The sequence below is a fragment of the Hemitrygon akajei genome, chromosome 4 (assembly GCF_048418815.1).
Source record: "Hemitrygon akajei chromosome 4, sHemAka1.3, whole genome shotgun sequence".
Classification (NCBI taxonomy): Eukaryota; Metazoa; Chordata; class Chondrichthyes; order Myliobatiformes; family Dasyatidae; genus Hemitrygon; species Hemitrygon akajei.
Window position 1 is genome coordinate 24,372,270 of NC_133127.1, and position 18,698 is coordinate 24,390,967.

General features: G+C 39.2%; 1 protein-coding gene across 3 annotated transcripts in view; it reads right to left on the reverse strand.

Moving 5' to 3' along the window:
* Positions 1-18,698, reverse strand: part of LOC140726163 (catenin alpha-2) — an 817,330-nt gene that overhangs the window by 514,547 nt on the left and 284,085 nt on the right. For all 3 annotated transcript variants that reach the window (XM_073042154.1, XM_073042153.1, XM_073042155.1), the window contains one exon: positions 18,454-18,606. In XM_073042154.1, the coding sequence (XP_072898255.1) occupies positions 18,454-18,606 (153 nt within the window). The remainder of the gene's footprint in view (positions 1-18,453; positions 18,607-18,698) is intronic.

An 18,698-nucleotide genomic window follows, 5' to 3' on the forward strand; every position in this document is an offset into this window, starting at 1 on the left:
TAGAGATTGCATCATACATTACTGTATATCATGTAGGTGCCAATATTACATGAATAGATTGGCTTGGTCTGGAATGCAAGTGTTCAGTACTACAGCCAGAATGATGTATTGTACTTCAGCCTTTGCGGTGTGCACCACTCTCATCATAATTTTTTGAAATAGTAGAAATGCATCAAGAAAATCAAAATACAAGGAAGTAGGAGCAAGAGTAAGTTACTTGGCACTCAAACCTACCCTGCCACTCTATACTCTCATGGCTGACTGAACCCAGGACTTAACTCCTCCTCTGTACCTTTGATCCCCAATGTCCTCATTCTCAGTTTTTCAAATATTTGTCTGCCTCCCCCTTAAACACTTCTAATGAGCTGGTCTCCATACTCTCTGGGGCAGACAATTCCAGAGATTGCCTTCAGTTTTAAATTACCAGTCCTCAACCATCAGGTTCTGGTACCAAGATAACTTTACTCAACCGCACTTCATCATTGAAATGTTCCCATAACCTATGACTCACAAGGACTCTTCATCTCATGTTCTCACTATTTATTGCCTATTTATTTCTTTATTATTTCTTTTTTTATTTGCACACTAGTTGAATGCTCAGAAGGTGTGGTCTTTCATTGATTCTATTATGGCTATTATGCTATTATAGATTTACTGAGTATGCCCACAGGAAAACACATTTCAGGGTTGTATATAACATATTTGTACTTTGATAATAAATTTACTTTGAACTTTATATTTTGAAACTATGTATCCTTATTTTAGATCCTTGCGCTATTCAGAATCTACCCTACCAAGCCTCTGTAGGATTTTGTGTTTCAATATATTCTTCTATGCTACAAATATATACCCAATATGTTTTACACTTGTAATAGCACAGTCCTCATCCTGTTGAATCTCTTTTGCCTTCAAAGCTACTATGTCCTTATCTGGTAAAGGAATCAAAAGTGCTTACAGTACTCCAGCTGTGCCCTCACAATATCCTGTACAAGTTGTCTGAAGGACCAGCTTTTGTGCAAGTTGGCATCTTGGGATAGTTGAGTTGGGAAGTTCAGTTGGGTCCTCCAATCTGCATTTCTGTGGAGGCAAATTCTTCACTATTTTCATGTCTTGCCCACCTTTTGTTGAGACTGGAGCTTTCCTCACTACATTAGTTTTTCCATTTTTCCATCACCGTTTGTGAGTAGTGCCAACAGGTACTGCAATTGGAACTTCCCTTACACTTTCCATGTGGTGTACTTTCAGCAAACTGCAAGGAATGTCACGAAGGAAGAAATGTCACCAGGTCCAGAAAGCTGGTGCTTTTCTGCACAGATCAATTCCATCAACTCTAATTTATTAAAGCACTCAATACATTCTCTTTGGGGAAATATTTTCTTTCCTTTCTGGAGCACAACAGACAACTAAGCTTATAAAGATTTGGAGTGAAAAACCTATTTGCTTGTGTTTTATTTTCAACACTAGATATCAAGTGCCCAGCATACAACTTCATTAAGAGTTAAATTTAGAACATAAGTGTTAACGTTGCTTATTCCAGTATAACACTATCTTTCCGCAGCATCAACCACAGCTTTGTTGAGCAACTGAGAGTGGCAGGTAACCCTCTTGCATCTAGCACAGAGATGAAATAATAATATCAGTCAATGTTATATTAACCAGACACATAGAGAAAACTAGATGTTTCCATAAGAATAAATCAGTCTCTTTAATCCAATGCGACAAGATTAATCCTTTCTGTTTTGTTCCCGTTTACAAAGGTTGTGAATAAACTGGACAACTCTTTTGCATTCAAGTAACTAGTAAATCTGAACTAATTCATCTTGTTTTCACAGCAATTAATCTCAAGTGCTAAATCTGTTCAAGCAGGAGCTGCATTACATGACAGCGACCTCCACTGTGTCAAAGAGAATAGGTGGCAGCTGTAGAAAGATAGAATGCATGACCAAAAGAACCAACTACTAACCACAGCCACCACTTACACTTGTGCACACTGCACACCTGAATAGGTGGATTGTGCATCGGACTCTACAGTCATTTGAGGACCTATCAATACGAGAACATCATACATGACTCGAGTGATCATGCTACCATAATCTCAAGTGCTGTTTATTCTGATATTGAAACACAGTTATAACCAGAAGTTTATTTCAGAATCAGAAACAGGTTTAATATCGCTGGCATATGTCATGAAATTTGTTTACTTTGGTGCAGCAGTACAACGCAATACATGAAAATAGAGAGAAAAAGAAAACTACAAATTACAGAAAATATATACAGTATATGTATAATAGTTAAATTAAATAAGTTCAGTAGGTTCAATAGGTACATATAATAAGGGTAAAAGAGGTGTCCCTGTTTCACTGCGAGAGGGGGGGCATAACAAAACAACTCGCTGATCTATGGTGTTAAACATCTGTTGAGTTGCTTTTACCGAGCTCTGCTTCTAGGTGGTGCAAAAAATAGGAAATAGAAATGTAGTGATGGGTTCAATGTCCATTCAGAAATTGGATGGCAGTGGGGAAGAAGCTGTGCCTGAAGCGTTGAGTGTGTGCCTTCAGGCTTCTGTACCCCTTACCTGATGGCAGCAATGAGAAGAAGGCATGCCCTGGGTGGTGGAGGTCCTTAATGATGGTGAGGTGCCGCCTTTCTGAGGCACTGCTTGATGAAGGTGCCCTGGATACCACAGAGCCTAGTGCCTATGATGGAGCTGACTAATTTCAAAGCTCACTGCAGCTTATTTAAGAATATTTCTTTGTTCCTGTGCAGTAGCCACTCCATGCCATATGGTATGTTACCGTGGTATCATTGTCATTCAGACAAATTACAATTGTGAGTTAGAAACACAAGCAGGTTGTGTTGATCAGCTTTAATGAAATGGGGTAAGGGGATGCTAATTCAACCACAATGAAGATCAGTCAGGTTGAATAGTTTATTTCCAGTCAGTATTAAGTCAGAAACATAATGTAAGTCTGGATGGGTTTAGGTGCAATGAGACTGATGAACTCAATATTATCGAGTACAGTTGTAGACTACGCGGCTGTATGTCATGCATACTAAATATTCCTAGTGTAATTTCCTGAGAGCCATTTTAAAATACTTTAAAAGCTTTTAGGATTTATTTGTTCGAATCCCACCAGAGGGAAGATGACAATGGCTTGCACTCAAAAGCACATGGTGAAGAATACCTGCAAAGCAGACTGCTGTCTTCTTCAATGTTTGAAAGCACTGAATGGTACCTTTATGTTTGTCTCCATCACCGGGATACAACGGCTGCCAAGTGTACCATCTGCAGAATGCATTAACTCAGGTCTTTCCGGCTACAATTCTGAAACCTCTGATATCTACAACCATGTAGAACAAGGGCAGGAGGTGCATGCCAAATGCAACCACGTTAAGTCCTATGCCATCTTAATTTCATATGGTTGAGCCTAAATCGCAATCAGGTTTATTATCAAAGTTCAAAGTAAATTTATTATTAAAATGCATATATGTCACAATATACAACCCTGAGATTCATTTTTGTGGGTATACTCAATAAATTCATGATAGAATAATAGCCATAATAAAATCAATGAAAGATCACACAATCTGGACATTTAACCAGTGTGCAAAAGAAACAACTTGTGCAAATACAAAAAGAAAGGAATAAATAATAAATAAGCAAAAAGTAGTGAGAACATGAGATGAAAAGTCCTTGAAAGTGAGTCCATAGGTTGTGGGAACATTTCAATGATGGGGCAAATGAAATTGAGACAAATGACATACATCAGGAAGTTTGTCGTTCTGTGGCAACAGTGTAGTACAATGCATAAAGATTACTATCAACTACAATTAAAGTATATTAGAAATAAATAAATAGTGCAAAAGGGTGCAACATAATGAGACAGTTCTCACAGATTCCGGAAGTGTTCAAATAGTTAATGGCAGAGAAGAGTACTGTACATACAAGAGAAGCATGGCATCTGTTCAAGAACACTAGTCCTCAAATCATCTCAAGGACAATTAGGGCTAGACTATAAGTGTGTGTTAGAGATCTTCAGGTCCTTTAAGAAATAATGTCCACAACTAGTCATTAAATGTACTGAAGACAGAGGCTGACAGATACTTAAAAAGGAAGGGATATCAGGATCAAGAAAGAGGGCAAACAAAATAGAGGTCAGCTATGAATGTCAGAAAAGAAGTACAATGACATATGACCTTCTGCTGTTTATTTCTTATGCTTAATAAAATGAATAGGCAAGTGAAAATAATAGGTAATTTTATTGCTAAGACAGACTGGAGTTGACCATGACATCAGTAGTTAGATTTCTGATTTGTGAAATTTGTGTCTGTGGAATGAAATGTTTCCATGATTAAATTTTAAGAACTCAGTTTGTGCTGGCATTCCAGCATCATTTTGTTAATTGTTCCTTAATTTCCGTCAGATTCCCTTCATTTTATACTAATATTTTTTATGTGAAATACCACCACCATAAGAAAAAGATTTTTACTACTATATCAATCCCTTCATAATTTTGCGACCTCTATTAGGTACTGCTCAGCCTGCAAATTTCCAAGGAAAACAAACCCAACCAATCAAATCTCTTTTTATAGTTGAAATGCCCCAATCCATCCAACATCCTAGTGGATCTGCTCAAGACTGTCTCCAGTGGAACCACATCCCTCATATGGTGCGATAACCAGAATTGCACATGATATTCTAAGTGTGGCCTTATCAATGTTTTGTAAAGTTGTAACTGGACATCTTGGCTCTTGTATATCATGACTGATGAGGCAAGTTTCCAATATGCTTCTTCTACGAGTCTACCTATTCTGCTACCAAAACTGATGCCACAAAACAAGTTTCATGACATATGTCGGTGATAATAAACTTGATTCTGATCCTCGTTCTGCCATAAGCTGGGATTTGTGTACCCAAGGTCTCCCTGCTTCAGCATCACTCTCTAAGGCCCTACCAATTACTGTGAATGCCCCACCCAAATAATACATTTCAAAATGCACTACTGCGTACTTATCAGGATTAATCTCCATCTGCCATTGATTCACCCAACATTCTAGCTAATTAATATCATGCTTCAGACTTAGGTAATGCTCCTTACTATCTACAATCATAAGTTTTTCTGTCCTCTGCAAACTTTCTAAATGTAATCCCTGCATTCATATTCAACTCATTAATACATATCACAAACTCAAGGATCCCAATATAGATCCATCATTAATCATAGAATTGCAATCATAAAAACAAGCATCCACCAACATGCTCTGCCATCTGCTACCAAGTCAATTTTGGGTCCAATTTTCCAGTTTGCCTTGGATCCCATGGGTCCCATCTTTGTGACTAGCCTACCATTCAGGATGCTTTAAGGTCCACAAAACCAATATCCACTGGACTGCTTTGATCAATATAGTAAGCTCTTCGAAAATTAATTTGAATATATTTTACTTTTTCTTTGTATCTCTGATATAGAAAAACTTAAATGTTCTTTATAAAATAAAATGAAACATAGGCATGAATATCCTAATTTGCCACAAGATATTTCAGCATGAAAATTCAATATATGAAGTAGAAGCAGATGAAAAATGTAATATTTAAGGGTTATGTAGAAGATGTGATGTAAAAGTCCAGAGGCTTTTAGTCAAACATGCAAATATGCAAAGACCAAAGTCCGAGATTCATAGACTTATCAAGTTTCGAAATAGATCAAAAGAACAAGACCAAACAGAGCTCCACAAAGTTGCAAAATTAGTCAGCTCCATCATGGATATGAGCCTCCATAGTATCCAACACATCTTCAAGGAGCAATGCCTCAGAAAGGAGTCATCCATTATTAAGACCATAGGATTATAAGACATAGAAGCAGAATTAGGCTATCAGACCCATCGAGTCTGCTCAGCAATTCAAATCATGGCTGATCCTTTTCTCTATCTCCTCCCCAACCCCAGTTCCCAGCCTTTTTCCTGTAACCTTTGATGTCATGTCCAATCAAGAATCTATCAATCTCTGCCATAAATACACCCAACAACCTGGCTTCCACAGCTGCATGTGGCAACAAATTCCACAAATACACCATGCTTTGGCTAAAAAAAAAATCCACATCTTTGTTTTGGAAGGGTGCCCTTCGATCCTGTGGCTGTGCTCTCTTGTCCTAGACACTCCCACCATGGGAAACATCCTTCACATAACTACTCTGTCAAGGTCTTTCATCATTCAAAAAGTTTTAATGAGATCCCCCCTCATCCTTCTGAATTCCAGCAAGTACAGATCCAGAGCCATCAAATGTTCCTTGTGTTATAACCCTTTCATTCCTGGTGAACCTCCTGTGGACCCTCCCCAATGCTAACACATCTTTTCTAAAATGAGGGGGCCAAAACTGTATACAATACTCAAGATAAGGTCTCACCAGTGCCTTATAAAGCCTCAGCATCACACCCTTGCTCTTGTATACTAGACCTCTTGAAACGAATGCTAACATGGCAAGTTCCTGTGCATCTCAGATTCCTGGATTTTCTCCCCACTTAGAAAATAGTCTGCATATTTATTTCTATGTACAATGTACTGTGTATGTTAATCAAAATGGCTTCTTTGTTTTGTTAAGAGTAGGAATGCTTCTTTGTATGATAAGTGCTTTCTTTCGCAGTTGTTTAGGTTTAGATTTGCTGATATCAGGATTGTATTCATTTGTTGACCAATGGGGAATGTTATTTTGTCTTGTGGGTCTGGGAGCGGGGGTTTTGCGGTCTTTTCAGGGGAATCAGGAAGAAGAAGCCGAGGAAGGTGGACGTGTGCTGCACTGCTTGGTCGACCACCCGGGTGGTCCCAGGTGCGAGGACGTGGAGGTCGGAGGAAAGTGACGAGGGGTTGAATGGTTCGATGGTTGAGCTCCAACGATGTGCACTAAACTGACTGAACTTTGATAAGTTGGCGCCTTTTACTTTATTTTATTTTCCTTCATATATATTGTATTGCATAGTACTCCCTTAGTTTTAGTAAAATTTTAAAAGTGTATTCCATAACGATATCTGGTGTGAGTTTGATATGGTGTGTGTGCGCGCGGCATAAACTTGATTCCCACAGCACCTGCGTGTACGGGAGGTGGGGTTGGTGAGTGGCTGGATCTCCTTTTCCTCTAGACATATACCAGCCTGTTGGGTAGGTGTTACCTCTACTACCAAAGTGCATGACCATGCATTTTCCAACATTGTAATTCATTTGCCACTTTCTTGCCCATTCTCCTAATTTAAGTTCTTCTGCATCCTACCCGTTTCCTCAACACTAGCTACCTCTCCACCAATCTTCGTATCATCTGCAAACCTGGCAAAAAAAAAACATCTATTCCATCATTCAAATCAGTTATATAAGGCATAAAAAGAAGTGGTCCCAACACCGACCCCTGCGGAACACCACTTATCACTGGCAGCCAACCAGAAAAGGATCCTTTTATTCCCACTCGTGGTCTCCTACCAATCAGCCAATGCTATAACCATATTAGTAACTTTCCTGTAATACCATGGGGTCTTAACTTGGTAAGCAGCCTCATGTGTGGCACCTTGTCAAAGGCCTTTTGAAAGTCTAATTATACAACATCTACTGAATCCCCTTTACCTATCCTACTTGTAATCACCTCAAAGAATTCCAACTGCTTTGTCAAGCAGGACTTTCCCTGAAGGAAACCATGCTGACTTTGTACTATCTTGTCCTGTGTCACCAAGTACTCAATCACTTAACAATTGACTCTAAAATCTTCCCAACCATTGAGGTCGGGCTAACTGGTCTACAATTTCCTTTCTGCTGCATTCCTCCTTCCTTAAAGAGTGAAGTAACATTTGCAATTTTGCAGTCCTCTGGCATCATGCCAGAGTCCAATAATTTCTGAAAGATAGTTTCTAATGCCACCACAATTTTTAACCCTACCTCTTTCAGAACCTTAGGATGCAGTTCATCTGGACTGGTGACTTATATACCTTTAGGTCTTTCAGCTTTCTGAGCACCTGCTCTTTTGTTATAGTGACTGCACCCACTACTCTTCCTTCACACACTACAACATCAGGTATACTGCTAGTGAAGGACCCCCATTACACATGTCTGGCTCCTGCACACACAGAATGCAGGCGTACTGGTGCGTGGACATGCCCTGGTGCTTGTGAACTAGATCCCAAAGTACAGGTAAATAGCCCCTCTGCCTTGTGGGCAGCCTCTGGAGAGTTGAAGGCTATGGGCATAAACCAAGACAGCAAATCCAGAGTGTAGCCCCTAAGGCAGCTGGACCTCTTTGAACCCCTTCTGACAGCTCCTGTAGCCAAGCTGGTGCGAAACGTATTGCTTTATTAAGCTTTCCTTTGGACTACACTGGTGAGGCCAAGAGAGGGATTTTGATGACTGGGCATCTCGGGATCTCTATACTTTCTACCTAGGCCTGTGATGATGATCTTCATCACCTATTGTCCTTCTATACAGATGGATGCCAACCACTAATATTAGCCAGGACATGCCTCTTCTCATTGCTACCATCAGGAAGGAAGTACATTCTCAATGATTCCAGAAAAGCTTCTTCCCTTCTGCCATCTGATATCTAAGTAGACACTGAATCCATGTACACTACCTCACTTGTTTTTGTTATTTCTGTTTGTTATACCATTTTTAATTTAACTTTTTGACATACATATACTCACTGCAATTAATTTCTTTTATATTTATCATGTACTCCATTGTACTACTGCTGCTAAGTTAACAAATTTCATGACATATGCCGGTGATATTAAACTGATTCCAATTGATTCCTGCTGCCGAACTTGTCCATGCCAACTCAGATCCCTATCTACACTAATACTATTTTCCTGCATTTAACCAAAATCTCTCAATACCTTTCCTGCTCAAACACCCGTCTAAATGTCCTTTAATTATTGTAATTGTCACTCCTTCCACTACCTCTTCTGGTAGTGATAGTGACCTTGTAAAAGCAGAAAGATTAGATAGATAGGTATCATTGTCAGCACAGACTTGATAGGCTGAAGAGCCTTTTGTACTGCTTTGCTTTCTGTTTTATGTCTGGTGTACAGCCGAGTGGAATGTACTTCTCTCACACAATTGTTTTTTCTCAAGTAGTTTGACACAAAGTTATATTAAGATTCATATATTCATTGGCTGTGTAAGGACAATATTTTTTCCCCTAAAAGACATTACAGAATCAACATTTTGCATTAATTTCATGATCACTTTTACTGTTACAAGCTTTTTATTTCAGAGTTATTATTTATCTCCCCTTAAACTGATAACAAGCTCAGATATTGCCCTGATGGGACTTGACTTCTGCTCTGGATCACTGGTCTGGTAAGATCAACATCACGTTAGCGTACCTACTGTGGAACATGATTCTCCTGCCAGCAGAAGATATTAAACCAATTGAAACTTCCCACACTGAGATGAATAGATTTTGATTTGTTTAAGCACTGAAAGTAGTTGAGTTTACAGAGTACATATCACTTAATAATATATTGAAGTAGATGTTAGAACAGCATACCTCTGTTTTTACATAAGAAGGGGACTGGCAGAAGATTGCCTATCAATGATTCCTGCTTATTTCATTCAGACTTGGTGTGAACAATCACTGAAACATCCAAAATGACTTTTATTGTCCAATAGATACTAGTCACTAATGTATTTTTCAAATCATTTTCATGGACTCTACGATTCATGTTCTCAATATTACCTATTACTTATTTATTTTCTGTATTTGTACAGTTTTGCATATTGGTTGTTTGGGTGTGTAGTTTTTCATCGACACTAGTGTGTTCCTTTGTATCCACTCTGAATGCACTCAAGAAAATGAATCTCAGAACAGTATATGATGACATATACATACTTCAATAATAAATTTACTTCAAATTTTGAACATTTTTCAGCCTCCTCGTCTACACATTCAACTCCTTTTAAAGCTCATTTTCATTCAGTAATCATATCTTTAGCATAGTTATACAAACAATCTATCAGGTGGACAGTTAATGATTCCAAAATCAGTTATGGTAAAAAATAAAATCAAAAATTGAGGGGTGTCACCTGACAGATGATTTAATACAGGTTACCATTACACAATTCCCTTCATCACCACAATGAAGTTAAACTTCATCACATTCACAACAGCTCTGGGCCGGTACTCACTGCAGTTTAGAAGAATGAGAGGGAATCTCACTGAAACCTATTGAATATTAAAAGGCCTAGGTAGAGTGCATGTGGAGAGTAAACTTCCTTTACTGTGGGAGTTGAGGACCTGAGGACCAATTTGTAGTAAATATAATAATCTTTTGTTGAATTTTAGGAATATAACATAGGCCCATTTCTGAGCCTTGTGTGAGAAGGATGCTATAAAAATTCAATGTCACAATAAAAAAAAACTAGAAATATTTCCCAAATTACACAAAGGAGCATTTTAACTGCACAACTCTATATCATGAAGCCTCTCCAACTACACTCTAGTTAAAGGATAACGTTACATTATTTTTATTACTGTGTCAACAGAAACATGCCTTCTGTCCATGCAGGAATTACAGCTAATAGAACAGAAGAACAGCACTGTGCAAAGGTCTTAGGCATATAAATATAAAGATTGAATGCCTAAAGCTTTTGCACAGTACTGTATTTGTCAACATGGAACAGAGGGTGAGTTTGTAAATCTGGCAGGATCAAAGGATGTTGGGAATGACATGGGTGGAGAGTGACAAGTGGCAGAGAAGGAGTGCCAGGGGCAAGGGGTGGCACAGGTACAGACACACCTAGCTCTGAGTCACCAGGCAAGGTCATTTGATTCTAGGTAAGTGGTTTAATGATTACTACAGAATGTCTGTATGTTACTTCCCACTCCCTTCCCTCTCCCTTCCCCTTTTCCCAGCTATGATTCCCTTCTCCCTTCCCACTCTCAGTTCACAATAGAGACGCACATCAGAATCAGGTTTAACATTTCTCACATATGTCATGAAATTCGTTTTTTTTAGTAGCAATAATACTGTAACATACATGAAATTACAGCAGTACTGTGCAAAAGTCTTAGACACCCTAGTTATATACTGTGTTTGTGCCTAAGACTTTTGCACAGAACTGTATATTCTTTCTGACCAATGCTAGTGTAATTTATTATTAATTTGTAAGAACAAATTAAATGCATTAGTGAATTAGATCAGTGAAACTAACAGAAGTTTAATTCTTTTAGTACACAAAAAAATAATCATAATTCTTGTGTAATGAGAAATACAAGTATTCATCCTTCAATTGTGTCTTTTATCCAGTGTTCTTATTACTTTCAATATTCAGGTTAATCCCAATGGATTAAAGCTCATATAGCAACATGTCAATGCTTGTTGTTGGTGACTGCAAAGCGTAACTCGAAAAGTGAGCAATGCTCACAGAAATCCCCAATACTGAAAAATTGTTGTAACAGGTGGCTTCAGATATCATTCAAGGAAGGAACTTAAATTGGATTGAGGGTAAAGATTGTGGAAATGTCATAATAAATTGATATCATATTCATAGATTATTAAAGATACCATACATTGTTACAAAATCAAAGGCTTTTGCAATTTATGCACAAATACAATTGGTATCTGTGAAAGACCTTATGGTCTTATGGTGGTACATAAAAACTCTGGCTCTAGTCCTGTCTGCGAATTCTTCACGTTTACCAAAAAGCTTAATTTCCACAAGACAACTGAGAATTTCTATACAGTATGTGGTCGGATCAATTTGTTCAGCAGAACCTTGTTGACCAATCTCTGTGTGGGACTTTACTCAGTGTTCTACAAACCCAAAAGCCACAACCCCACCAGGTCTCCCTTATGAGTCCCATCCTCCAAGAACTCCAGCAAAACAGCTAAACATGTGTTACGTATTCAGGCAACAATGAACAGATGAGTTAGGCAAGGGTTTTTATAACAAATAACACGTTTATTATACACTGAAAACAAACCCCCCAAAAGTAAACAAACACTAACGTAACCGGAAAACAGCTGCTGTGCGGCAGCTTAACAGCTCTTAAAGCGATGCAGCTCAAACAGTTCTTAAAGCGATGTTGCAAAAACAGTTGTTTAAAGCGATATTGCCAAAAGTTCAAAATGCTCAGTCCATTTAAAAGGAGAGACTTTTTAAGGCGATTTAAATTCTCTTCCACATCGTTTTCCTTCGATCCCCGGTGTCGAACTCTTCCCACTAAGAATTTTATGAAACGTAACGGCTTAAAGGCACTGACCTTTCCTTTATCACACTGTCCTCAATCTTCTGCTATCCCGCAGAGATTAACACGAGAACAGTCAACGAAATCCTTCCGAATGAGGATCACACAAGGTCGAACCCATTCCACCGTCGAAATCCGATTCTCCTCGATCTTTAACTCCCGAACTCCGTTCTTCACACTCCACTAATTCTTAACTAGCAGTATTGTAAAGAAACTGCTGGCAATGACCTTTTAAACTTTAGGCATTAGATAAAACTTCATCTTTCAACTAAACTGCGTCATCACATTAAATCACGCAGTGGCATGAAGTCAGCTTGGCAAATCCAGCCACGAACTGCCCCACCTCACAGGGTGGGGTCTTCCTTTTATACCCTGTAAAAAAAAACTGTCACATGATCTCTACTGGTGGGAAAATGACGTCACTCCACCATCACAAGACCATTACCTCAAGTCCAGTATAACTTCAACCCCATTCACGTGACAAGGGTACCACTGTCACGTGTCACGGGTATGTAACACATGATAACTCAGGGCTGTGTACTAAGTCCCCTCCTTTACTCTCTGTATACCCATGACTGTGTCACCACCCACAGCTCCAAACTGCTAATTAAATTTTCTGACATTACATTGATTGGCCTAATCTCAAATAATAATGAGACAGCCTACAGAGAAGAAGTCATCACCCTGACACAGTGGTGTCAAGAAAACAACCTTTCCCTTAGTGTTGCTAAAACAAAGAGCTGGTTGTGGACCACGGGAGGAATGGAGACAGGCTAAGCCCTATAGACATCAATGGATCTGGGGCTGAGAGGGTGAACAGCTTTAAGCTCCTTGGCATAAACATCACTGAGGATCTCACGTGGTCTATACATACCGGCTGTGTGGTGAAAAATGTACAACAGCGCCTCTATCACTTCAGATGGTTGAAGTAGTTTAGTATCGGTGCTGAAATCCTAAGAACTTTCTACAGGGGCACAATTGAGAGCATTTTTATTGGCTGCATCACCGCCTTGTATGGGAACTGTACTTCCCTCAATCGCAGGACTCTGCAGAGAGTGGTGCAGACAGCCCAGTGAATCTGTAGATGTGAACTTCCCACTATTCAGGAAACTTACAAAGACAGATGTGTAAACGGGGCCGGAAGGATCATTGGGGACCCAAGTCATCCCAACCACAAATTGTTCCAGCTGCTACCATCCAGAAAACGGTACTGCAGCACTGAAGCCAGGACCAGCAGGCTCCAGGACAGCTTCTTCCACCAGGCCATCAGACTGATGAACTCATGCTGACACAACTGTACTTCTATGTTATATTGACTGTCTTGCTGTACATAATATTTAATATAAATTATAAATTGCACATTGCACATTTAGAGACATAACAAAGATTTTTACTCCTCATGTATATGAAGGATGCAAGTAATAGAGTCAATTCAATTCTTTTTTATAAATCCATAGTGACGCTGTTCAATCCCTTTTTTCTTTTCTGTTATTATATCCTTCATTATATTGTAAATTCAATCATTTTCCTTGCTGGAGGCATTAGAACAATCGGTTGATATTTCCATGTTTTCATTCTCCATTTTAAATAGTGGTGTCACATTTGCTGCCCTCCAATTCCATAATCCGTAAACTTTCAAAGATGATAATGAGAGTTTGCTTCATCACCACAGCAACCTTTTTATGAAACTGTGGGATGTACATCATCAACTTATTGAAATTTATCATCTTTTAATTTCACTAACTTCTCCAGTCCAACTTTTGCATAAATCCTAAATTCAATGTCCATTTTCTCATTACATTCTGGCATATCAGGTTAGACTTTGGCATTAGACTGTGAGGATTACATTCCTTGACTTCTCTAGTGCCTTTAACACCATCCAGCCCAAGATCTTAAGGCACAAACTAACGGAGATGGGAGTAGACTCTCACATGGTGGATTGGATAGTGGACTACTTGACAGATAGACCTCAGTATGTGCGGTTGGGAGACTGTAGGTCTGACACGGTGGTCAGCAGCACAGGGGCGCCGCAGGGAACCGTACTCTCTCCGGTCCTGTTCACCCTGTACACATCAGACTTCCAATATAACTCGGAGTCCTGCCATGTGCAGAAGTTCGCTGATGACACGGCCATAGTGGGGTGTGTCAGGAATGGACAGGAGGAGGAGTATAGGAAACTGATACAGGACTTTGTGATATGGTGCAACTCAAACTACCTGCGTTTCAATATCACCAAGACCAAGGAGATGGTGGTGGACTTTAGGAGATCTAGGCCTCATATGGAGCCAGTGATCATTAATGGAGAATGTGTGGAGCAGGTTAAGACCTACAAGTATCTGGGAGTACAGTTAGACGAGAAGCTAGACTGGACTGCCAACACAGATGCCTTGTGCAGGAAGGCACAGAGTCGAATGTACTTCCTAAGAAGGTTGGCGTCATTCAATGTCTGTAGTGAGATGCTGAAGATGTTCTATAGGTCAGTTGTGGAGAGCGCCCTCTTCTTTGTGGTGGCGTGTTGGGGAGGAAGCATTAAGAAGAGGGACGCCTCACGTCTTAATAAGCTGGTAAGGAAGGCGGGCTCTGTCGTGGGCAAAGTACTGGAGAGTTTAACATCGGTAGCTGAGTGAAGGGCGCTGAGTAGGCTACAGTCAATTATGGATAACTCTGAACATCCTCTACATAGCACCATCCAGAGACAGAGAAGCAGTTTCAGCGACAGGTTACTATCGATGCAATGCTCCTCAGACAGGATGAAGAGGTCAATACTCCCCAATGCCATTAGGCTTTACAATTCTACCGCCAGGACTTAAGAACTTTTTAAAGCTATTATTAATGCTTTTTGAGATGGTGATTTAGATGCATATCATATTTTTTTTACTGAGTTAAGTATTGTATGTAATTAGTTTTGCTACAACAAGTGTATGGGACATTGGAAAAAAGTTGAATTTCCCCATGGGGATGAATAAAGTATCTATCTATCTATCTATCTATCTATTTATCTATCTTATCTTCCATGAAGCCAGCCACCCATTTTAATTCCATTTCCCATTCCGACATGCCAGCCCATAATCTCCTCTATTGACGTAATGAGTCCACACTCAGGTTGGAGAAGCAATACCTTGTATTCCACCTTGGTAGCCTCCAACCTGATGGCATGATTATTGATTTCTCAAACTTCCAGTAATGTCACCCCCCTTCACCATTCCCATCCCCTTTTCCCTCTCTCACCTTATCTTCTTGCCTGCCCATCACCTCCCTCTAGTGCTCCTGTTTCTTTTCATGGCCTTCCATCCTCTCCTATCAGATTTCCCCTTTTCTAGCCTTCCCCCTCTTGGTTTCACCTATCACCTTGTGTTTCTTCCTCCTCTCCCTCCACTTTCATACTGTGACTCCTCACCTATTTTTCCTCCAGTCCTGATGAAGGGTCTCAGCCCGAAACATCCACTGTTCTTTTTTCCACAGATGTTGCCTGGCCTGCGGAGTTCCTCAAGCATTTTGTGTGTGTGTTGTTCAAAGTTGGTGTTTATTTCCCTTCATAAATTCTTCATTCTCTTCCTCTAATAAACTTAGATTTGTCCTTGCTTGTCTTTTTGTAAGCTGCTAGTTGGAACTAATGCAAAATATTTTTAAGGCCAAAGCAGATAGATATCTGGTAAGCTCAGGATATTGTCGTGGGTTGACAGGAATGCAGAGTTAAAGTCACAGTGAGAGCAGCCATGATCATATTTAATGATGTAGCAGGTCTGAGGGGCTGCATTGTCAACAGCTTTTCATTGTATGCATGCTCATGCACTGTCTATGTTCTCTTCCACATAGCTCAGTATAATATATACATGACACCACCCTATATTTAGAAACAAACAGGACTTCTGCCTCCAAGATACCAGTTCTCTACAATGGGTTAATTGAAAAAGTTGAACAACATAAGATAAGAGCTATGTTGCAAAATTTTATTGTGAAATGATGACCATGTAAGTTTTTAATATGCCACAACTGTCAGCCATTCCTAAAATGCAGACCGTAGGTAATTTTGGAAGCGGCCTGTTTGCACAATAGTTTATTTCTCTATTATATCAACACACACACACACACACACACACACACACACACACACACACACACACACACACACACACACACACACACACACACACACACACACACACACACACACACACACACACACACACACACACACACACACAGCAGCTGTGTTCCATTGATCTTCTTTCCTTATTCGTTTTCCTGATCTGTCTTATTTGAGAATCTCCTCGTCTGAAATATGCATCCAATGCTCTTCACATTTCTGAAAGCCTGATTTCATTCTCCTTGACTTCTAGCTTGGCCTTAGGCATTTCATTTATCCGAGATTCTCCGGTTACTGCTACTAAAATACACTTACCTCGATGGTTATTGAAGCTTACTGCTAGATGTCCATTAGTAGTGTGCCACACAATAATCCTTTGGAGTACAGATAAACTTCTCAGCCACATCTACATAGTTACTGAACAACTCCTGTGCTCGGCAAGTTTTCAAACAACTCTCATATTGGCCCATGTCCTGAGATACATCCTGCTTCCCATCCTCCATACAGTTCAGGAGTTGAACTCTAAATGCCTCTGCATCTTCATTAACCCTGAATCTTACAAAGTATTTTCCATTTGTATTGTATGATTCCTACTCCCATTTCTGCTGATGGTTTGAGAATATCCAAAATACCTGTGCTCAAGTCAACCTTAAAGACTCATGATCAGTAGTACAATATCAATAAATCTCCTGAGGCATCAAACTATTTTGAATATGACTGGTACCTTAACCTTGAATGTCAGGAGGATAAATGCAGTGGCACAGTGTGATGGAACAACTACTGAAGGAGATAGAGCTTACCAAGTCTATTCTACCCAATCCATGAACATCTTCAAAACAAGACTTTTGAGATGGTAGATTTTAAAGCAATAGATGGTTCTGTTTCATTGACTAATAGTTGGTTTACCAGTATGTTTATTTGATGAGAGAAGGTTATTCTCAAATTTGATTAAAAGTTGACAATTTATTTTATGGATTCTAATTTGACATGGAAGTGACAAATTAAAATTCATTAATAAAGACAGCTTAAAGTGTTGGTGACAATCTTTGATCAGAAATCACCACAGACCTTCAAACATGAGCAACCTTTAAAAAGGAACTTAGTAAGACTCTAAGGTTTAGATTTATGTTTTAGTTTTTATTTCTTTAGAGATACAATTCAGAACAGGGCTTACCGATTGATAGGCCAATTGGTCATTGTAAACTGTACTGTGATTAGGCGAGGGGTAAATCGAGGGTTGGTGAGAGGTGCAGCTTGATGGGCCCATTTCACGTCATATCACAATAAATAACTTATAAGACGATTTATAATGACCAATTGCCCTACGAACTGATACATCTTTGGACTCTGAGGAAACCAGAGAATTCAGACGAATCCACCCCCACACACAACAAAAGTGTAGAATTTTTTTGTTTAAACAGAGGACCCTGAAATTGAACTCCAAACTTTGATGCCCTGATTTGTATTAGCATCACACTATCCATTACACTAGCATGGCCCCAATATAAGATACAGCCAATTGATTTATGGATTCAAGATGTCAAGTATATGTGTGTGGTTCACAAACTTAACTATTCAGCAAAATAATGATATTTTTGGTCAGAAAAAAAATGCTGCCCTCAAAATGTTGGTAATTTATAAGGACTACTGCTAAGTTTGGTTAAGACTGGACAGTAATATATTGAAGGCTTTACTTTAAAGCCAATACACAGAAATATATTATTAAGGTTCTGTTTGAGAATAGCTTTAATCATTTGCAATTTCTCTACTCCTTCTGAGAAATAATGAACTTTCCTGAACTTCCTTCAGGGAGCTTTACATCTTAGCCATACGACCCTTGACCATTTTACTACTCAGCAAGACAGCATGTAGGAATAAAGTTTGCCTGACAATGAACTGTATCATAGATGTTCCATATCCTATCTTAATCCAACCTTGATGGGTGCACACAGTATAGTTCATCAACCACCATCATAGATAATGATAACACAGCTGACAATTGATTCTGGGTTCTTCAGAACATATGCCAAATTGCTAAACTGAGTGATGGCCTTATCCTTTAATTCCATTCACATTTAACAATACATTCCAAGGTAAAGAAAATTCATGAACTGTAGGTTTAACATGTTAAATGTGGCACAGACTCACCTCCACAAGCTTGTTAGCGTGCTCACGGAAGACTTGCGCATATTCCTTTACCTCCTTCTCGTTGCCACTCTTAGCTGCTTCAATCAGAACCAAAAGAGGAACATTTGTCTCCAGAAAGGAGTCAGAGATGTGATCCATGACGGCCTTGCGAAGCTTTTGAGGAAAAGAAAGGAAAATGACGTTACTAATAACATTATGAATGACAAAAAAAGACATATGCTTATAAAAATTTTGCCTATTCAACA